The sequence below is a fragment of the Nannospalax galili genome, unplaced genomic scaffold (assembly GCF_000622305.1).
Source record: "Nannospalax galili isolate Female #2095 unplaced genomic scaffold, S.galili_v1.0 scaffold323, whole genome shotgun sequence".
Classification (NCBI taxonomy): domain Eukaryota; kingdom Metazoa; phylum Chordata; class Mammalia; order Rodentia; family Spalacidae; genus Nannospalax; species Nannospalax galili.
Window position 1 is genome coordinate 6,201 of NW_008350329.1, and position 7,812 is coordinate 14,012.

Consider the following 7,812-nt stretch of genomic DNA (forward strand, 5'->3'; position numbering starts at 1 on the left):
TATGCAAATCCCCTGGTGAGTCCAGCTGTGTGAGAAAGGTCAAGGAAGTATTAAAGCCCACTCTAAGAGTAAAGAGAAGTAAAATGTCTTCTACATTTGTAGAAAAATTGAAGTTCTTACAGCAAAAAGCAGAATGACTTCAGGATGTATGCGACGAGGAACATTACTCAAGGCCCTGCCATGCTAAGATCATATCAGAGACCCAAAGTTTATGCAGGTGTGTGTTGGTCAGTTTATGGGATGTGATGGAAACAACTATAACTATAGAGTAGGACATCTATACCCAATTGTATTAGAGCTCAAGAGTTTTATCCAAAGATAGAACGGGCTTGAGCTATTAGGAATCTCATATTGATTTTTGCCACCTTGATTGCTAGGGGATATTAGAATGTTAGAAGGAGTAAAACCTTGTCCCTTACAGTTAGTCCTAGGAGCATTTCTAAGGAAAAGGGGTGGGAGGAGCAGAGAATTTTATCATTTGGAACATAAATATGAAATAAGCAGTAATATTTATAGTCAAGGATAAAATTCATAAAATCTAGAAAGTATTCTGGTATACTTACTGAATCTGTATGTCCAATTTGGTTTTGAGTAGTGGTTTTTTTTTAGGTTTTTTTTCTATTTATTTTCATTCTTGTGAATATGTGTTTCTCTCTGTGGGGGTATGTGCACATGGGCATTCATGCCAACAGAAGCCAGAGATGTCTGATCTCCCAGGAGTTAGAGTTACAGGTAGTTGTACTCATCTGATGTGGCTGCTGGGAATTGAACTCAGGTCCTCTGGAGAAGAAGCACATGCTCTTAATCTCTAAGTGATCTCTCCAGTCCATTGAGTGGTGTTTAAAGAGAAGCCCTCTAATTTTTACTTCACATGTAGAATCTGGAATTGTCAAAATTGTTAGCATCTTCTTCTAAGAACTAGTTTTTCTCCTGGTCTGTATGTGGGACAGACACACCCATGAGCACAGTTCACACTAGATTCCTTTGAGTACAATAGAAAGAACAGGGTCCACTCTTCTCATGTATCAATGTAACCTGCAACCTGGCTTATATTTTCTAATATCAACATTAAAATAGCTGCTAAAGGAAAGGATGTTGGGTCAGATTCATGTTGTTATTAATTTCAAGTTTCCATCATGTAGAGCTGTGAAAACACAAATTTCTTCTGGATTTGGCTATGAATCCATAGTTTTTTGTTATAGGAACTCCAAAACAATAGCACCCTTAATATATATTCTAGAAACCTGTTATGAATTCTTTTATCTATTCTGGAAAACACTATTTTACAAAATATTCTTTAAGGTGTTTGAACTTCTAAGAGTATTGCCACTTTGGTAATAGTAACATAAAACTATAAGATTATTAAATAACTTTTATGGAAAAGTAAAATTAAAATTTTAAGTTTCTAACTCCAATTAAATCTTTAAGCATCTTCCTATCTGTTTCCCTGAATTACTAAGGAACATGTTAAAAACCATTCTTGGTCAAAAACATCTTTCAAATATCATTGTATTCTCTTACACAAATTCATCATACCTCTAATACTGAAAGTTATCTGTCTCTTTTACTATAACAATCCAACAGTCCATATTTGTTCATAGTACACTGGGCACTGATTTATAAGAGTTAGCAATAAGATTGCCATGATAACCACATCTGTCTCCAGGAGTGAAAGTCTTATTAAGGTATGTCTCATTCAAGTGAACTCCACTGAATTTCTCTGTGTTTCCTGATGCTGTTTGTCAGGGTCTACAAAGCTGGCAGGCTGCTATTATTACTGTGTTTTGGACAACTGTCTTGGATATAATTTTCATTACACAATGACTGTTAGGTACAGACCATGACAGGATCACACATTCTGTAGATCCTCCTGTATGTTTGTCAACTCACACCATCCAAACCAAACTGCGCTCAGTGAGATTAAAGACACATTGAGGGTTATTCCTGTCACAGGAAAAAAAAAAATGCAGGCTTTTCATAAGTGGAGTATTTCTATTGGTTGAGAAGTGAGGTTTCACTATCCACCCCAGGACATTCTCCAGCTACAAGCTGGCTGGCTGAAACTCATGCTGAATTAAATCTCTCCTCTTTATTCCAAACAATTCCTGAGACTAGAGGGCATTTTCTCTAATTAGAGGCTCTCACAGGATTTAATAAGAGATCTGAAAGTCTAACTTACATTTCCTTGGCAATATGATAATATAGATCAAATGCCTGTGCCTTATATGTGCACACACACACACACCTATGTATAATAAATACATAGGATATTTATATTTGTGTGGGCATAAACACATGACTATATGTTTAAGCAACACAAATATATGAATATGTGCATTTACTAGATAATACATATATGTGTACATTATAAATATCTATTTAATATACTTTATCTACATCTTACGACAGTTGCTCTTCATTGCCAACTTGAGAGGATTTAGAGTCATCCAGGAGACAAACCCCTGGACAGGTCTGTGAGGGCATTTCCAGAGAGGTTGAACAGATGCGAAGATCCAACTTGGATCTGAACAGCACCAGACAGAAGATTGGATCCTGGACTGAAAAAATAAGGAGAAAACCATAGAGTACCTGCACCTAACTCTCTTTGCTTTTTGACTACATGGTGACCAGCTGCTTTACTCTCTAGCCCCCATACTAGAAGCTTCCATTATGATAGATTATACTCTCAAATTTTGCAACAACAAATCCTTATCTCCTTAAACTGCTTTTGTCAGGTGTTTTGCATCAGGAATGAGAAGTTAAATGATACATTTATAAACACATTATGTTCATTTATTAACTGTGAACTTAATGATTTACTGTATCTCTATCATATGTCTATATAGAGAGCCACATGTGTGTGCAAATTTTCATTCTCATTGCTCTTTTAAGTACTGTTATAATATAATCTTAGTACTAATGTTTGCTCCTCTTATATGTAACCATAAATGTGCTACATTTTTTCTGTTCATTCACGTAGTTTTTACAATCTATTTATTCTGTGTTTCCTAACTTTTTATTCGGGTTTCCTAAATATTCATAGTTAGGCTTCCATTTTAATAAACATATATCTACATATGTGGATGTTCTCTTTTCTGTTATCCAGCATGTTAGCAATCAATATCGGAAACCATCCCTTCAAAACACAGTGACTCATCACACTACATCTTTATATTCCTAGTTTCAGATGCTCATGACAGAAAGGACTTTGATGATTGAGACAAGGGACATTTGAGGGCTGAGCTCCAGTCACTAAGCATGTTGACCGCCTGTTCACATTAATTTGTCTGTAAATAAGGTAAAAAGCAGAAACTTCCTAGGCCAATGTACAACATCCTTTGATCAGATTTCATAAGCAAATCCAAAGTCCTAAACTAAACTATCCAACACTGGCCCACAAAGTTTTAATTTTTTCCTATCTTTATTTGTTTTCAAATACTTTGAAAACATTGCTTCATCTAATATTCAAAACTACAATCCTTTCATTGGCAGAAGTCATGTTCATTTAAATGAATATTTTTCAAAGATCTCCTTGGTCAAATAACCATCTGTTTAACATAACTTCTTAATCTTGATAGTGTTACTCTGCAGATGATCACTCAGTATGTTTGTATTTTAGGTAGTTTTATATCACTGTGACAAAATAAATGTTAGAAACAACTCATGGAAAGGAAAGTTGTATTTGGCTCACCATTGTAGAGATTTCAGTCCATACTCTTTTCCTCCCCTGATTCTGAGTACATAGTGACATAGAGCATCAAGATGGTGGAAGTACATGTGTGGCGGATGCTGTTCACCTAATGAGAGACAAATGGTAGAGAGACCACAGCATGCAGCTCGGCCAAGATATCACTCTCAAGAACAGAATCACAGTGGTGGGAAACAATGACCCAGCAAGGCCAGAAGGCTTGTCCAATGATGCCTTCATATTGAGAATTAAAGCATGAATCCTTTACTCATGTCAGTGCCATAAATATCTAATCATCAATTGAAAGATCTTAATGGACCCACTCTGAGATGAGCTGTATTAATCTAGGAAGTTCTTAATCCAGTCAAATTGACAACTAATATTAACCATCACAGTCTGTTGACTTTCCATTGCTGTGAAAAAAAACCTTTAGACCAAAATACAAAACAAAAGCCAAAGGAAAAGAAACATAAAAAAGCAGTATTTTGTGGTTTCAGATGTTTTAGGTTTTAGCAATTAGTTCCTTGACCTCTTTTCCTAGGGCCTGTTATGACACAAAATGTCAGGTTAGGGAGTGCTTGTTAGAAAAAAATCTGCTCATGCCAATGGGGCTTAAGTAAAGAGAGAAATGAAAGGGGCTGGGGTTCTAATATAAACCTTTCAAGGCCCTTCCTCAGTGACCTACTTACTCTAACAAGACCTCATCCCCTGAAGTTTCCAAGACTAACCCAACAGCACCTCTAACCATGTAAAAAGTCTCCAAGCTATTATCCCCAAGCTATTATCTAGATACACATTCTAACAACAGGTGTAATGTGAATCTGCCTTTTAGATTGGTAACTTGCTCTCAGTGACATTGCAGATACTCCTGGCTGATAAAGTCCAACTAGCAAACTTTTCCATATAAAGGAAAAAGGATGTTACTTGGATGCCTGTTGTATTCTGTATTTATGTGTGTGTCAGAGAACATTTTACCTAATTGTTTCTAGAATGATCGCTATAAATAATTCATATGATTTTGAAATTTTCAATTTAACATACAACAACAAAGCTTTCTTGCTATATTCCACATTTGCTAGTAGTATTTAGAAACACTCTCATGTGTATTCTAGGTCCTTTAAGTGCCAGAAGTCTAACAATTGGGAAGTATTGATTATATTGGTCTATCTGTTGCCAGTTCCCAGGAATCAGCATAATTCTGGAAACCTGGTTTCCATTTACTTTTTTCATCCTCTGGTTTCTTGGAGAGTTGCCCAGTGATGATCTTCTCTGAAAATTGAAGACAGAAGGAGAGAAGACTCTAACATCCATCAAAACCAGTGGTAAGTGTATAGAAGACGGAAGACTGAGCCTCTCCTGTGATGTGCTATACGCATCACCATTGTGCTGGATACCTTTAATTGTCAACTTGACACACCTGTATAGAGGGAACCTCAACTGGTGAATTTCCTCCATTGGACTTACCTGTGGCCATGACTGTGGGGCATTATCTGTATTGTTGAGTGATATGGGAGAGTCCATCCAGCAGTTGGTGGTGCCACCCATGGGCAGGTGGTCCTGTATTGTGTCAGAAAGCAGGTTGAGCTCGGGGCCAGGAGAGCAAACCAGTAAGCAGCTATCTTCCATGGCCTGTGCTCTAGGTCCTACCTCAGGGTTCCTGCCCTGAGTTTTACCTTGGGCTCCTTCAGTGATGAACTGTGACCCAGGGAATGTGCGTCAAATAAGCCCTTTCCTCCCCAAGTTGGTTTTGGTCATTGTGTTTTATCACAACAATTGAAAGTAAAGTAGAACAAGCATCTTTTCCCTTAGACTTCCCAGATAGGTAGAAGGACCATATGGTTCAGCATTTCATAACCTCTGTGGGAGGCACACATTAAGTGGTATAGGAGGTTGAAAGAATCCTCCATATCTAGTATCTGTATCACATATTGCCACATTCACACGCTTTGGAAGTATCACCATAAAGAAATGATGATTTTTAGGGAGATAGATATGGTAATGACACAGTTGGTAGTGACAGCCTCTGTTATCCATTCAGGTTCTTGTCTCACTTTCTTTCAATGAACTGGAGGCACTTTATTGCTAGTTTAATTTGATACTAAAATTTTAAACAAAATAATGTTAAATACATTTCCATGCACGATAAAAATGAAACAGATTTGAATTCTTGTTAGCAGCAGGATGCTAACTGAAAGTCACTACACTTCTGAGAAATAATGTTACAGCTCTCAAAAGTGCACAACAAAGAATCTGCATCCTGGACCAACAGGTCTCTAAAGCTGCCAGTGGATGTCAGCAGCCATTGGTCTTAGAAGTTGTGGGTCTTGGAGGCTGGAAGCAGCTGCAGGGAAAATTTCCTTTCTGCAACCCGGTCAAGTGTGGTGCCTTGGAATCTGAGGCAAGAAAAAGTCTCTCTGATGTAAACCCTGGTGTTTTCCTGAACCTGGCTCAAGTAAGTTCCCTGCTCAGAGCAGAATTCTCAAGTGTGGGAAGTTTCCAACCCATCTGTCACGGGTGAGTCTTGAATGGAATCTTCATTCTCTGAAGTGTCAGATGACTGGAAGCTCAAAGTTGGGGTTTTCAGGCGCCTTCCTATGAAGAGAGAAGGAGCATCTGGTACTTGCCAGGAACTTGACTCCAACATCTTCCTTTTTTCATCCATCAACTGCTGCAGTGCTTCTATCTCTGCAGGCAAGAAGAATCCATTTTCCGCAATGCTAGCTGGCAGATGGCCCTGATTGGCTGAATATGCAAATGAGGTGAAATAAAATAAGACCAATCCAGAAAAAGCTGGCTGTCAAACCTAGGAGGAGGAAGAATCCTGAACTCACCAAATGTTGCTAAAAGTTGACAAGCAGATCTGCAGGTCTCTGTCTGTAGAGGTATCCAAACTCCTAAGAAAGTTTTGGTCTGTTCCTGGTTGCCACAATAACCTTTGCAGGATGCCTCCTGTTCCATGATGGAACTATGTTAGTCAATTTCCTTTAGCCAGGATATTGACTGGGGAAGGTCTTTTTTGTTGTTGTTGTTTTTTGTTTGTCTGTTTGGTTGGTTAATTGGTTTGTTTGTTTGCTTGTTTGTTTGTTTGTTTTGTGGATGTCTCTGCATCAACAGCTATCAGCAGCCTTCAGGCTCCTCTGCTCCTGAAACTTGAGCCTGCTTGTCTGTCAGAATGTTCCATATTCTGTGCCCTACCAACCGCTAACAGTAATTGCTTTGAATTGTCCCTTACATAATGCAGACATGTATAAAGATTTTGTTGTGTCTAATGCTATGTGTTTATTATGTATCAATTAGAATTTTTTTAAATGTGCGACTTTTCCTGCCCAGTTTGGAACAAACCTCTATTTATACCAGAAAGGGAGTCAACAAGAGAGCAAAGAAATGATTTTGCCTAAGTATAGCTTAGTGTGTCAGTGATATTACTGAGGTTACTGGAATATATGTAAGGGGTTACTTACCTAAGCATAGATGACTTAAATGGCTTTTAAGTCATCAAAAGCCCAGCCCAGCTGAGGAACACACATCATTGGTCTCCTTGTATTAGTCGCAGGTAGCTGGATCAGTTGAACACCCTTCTGTCCCAGGAATCATTACTCCTTATAAAATGTTTGGGAGCTTTTCATTTCTAGCTGAAAAATAAAAGAAAGGATTTGAAAGTTTCCACCATAAAGAAACGATAAATATTTAAAGACATAAATATTTAACCTGATTTTAAAGTTATGCAATATATACATGTGTGTGTATCTATAAATACATTTGACTTTAATACTTTGTATATGTTAAAAATGAACTCAGGAAACATCTCCTCCATGCTTCCAGGTGAAGCCAGCCATGGTTGAGCAAGACCTTTGACTTATCTTCACATAGATGAAACTTGTAAGAGAAAGGAGCCAGGAGCTCCTCCCAAGCCCATGTGACCCCTGAGGAACAGATCCTCAAACGACCTTAAGTGTAAAAATAAATTGATTTACTTGGGCCAACTGTATGGTCTTAAACTCCCAAAAGGAAAATATAACCAAAGAGTAAGTCATGAGTATATTTCTTTAAGTGTTCAAGGGATTACACATCCCAGACGTTAGGCTTAAGTCCATATAAAAAGTTGTTTAGGCAAATTGTTTCTC

The 7,812-nt window shown here is 37.8% G+C and overlaps 1 gene segment (V, D, J or C); it reads right to left on the reverse strand.

Annotated features, from left to right (window-relative positions):
* Positions 1–898: 898 nt before the first annotated feature.
* The window catches only part of LOC108491526, an 8,884-nt gene continuing 1,970 nt past the window's right edge, over positions 899–7,812 (reverse strand). Inside the window, 1 exon segment of the V gene segment in view lies at positions 899–944. Within this exon segment, the coding sequence occupies positions 899–944 (46 nt within the window).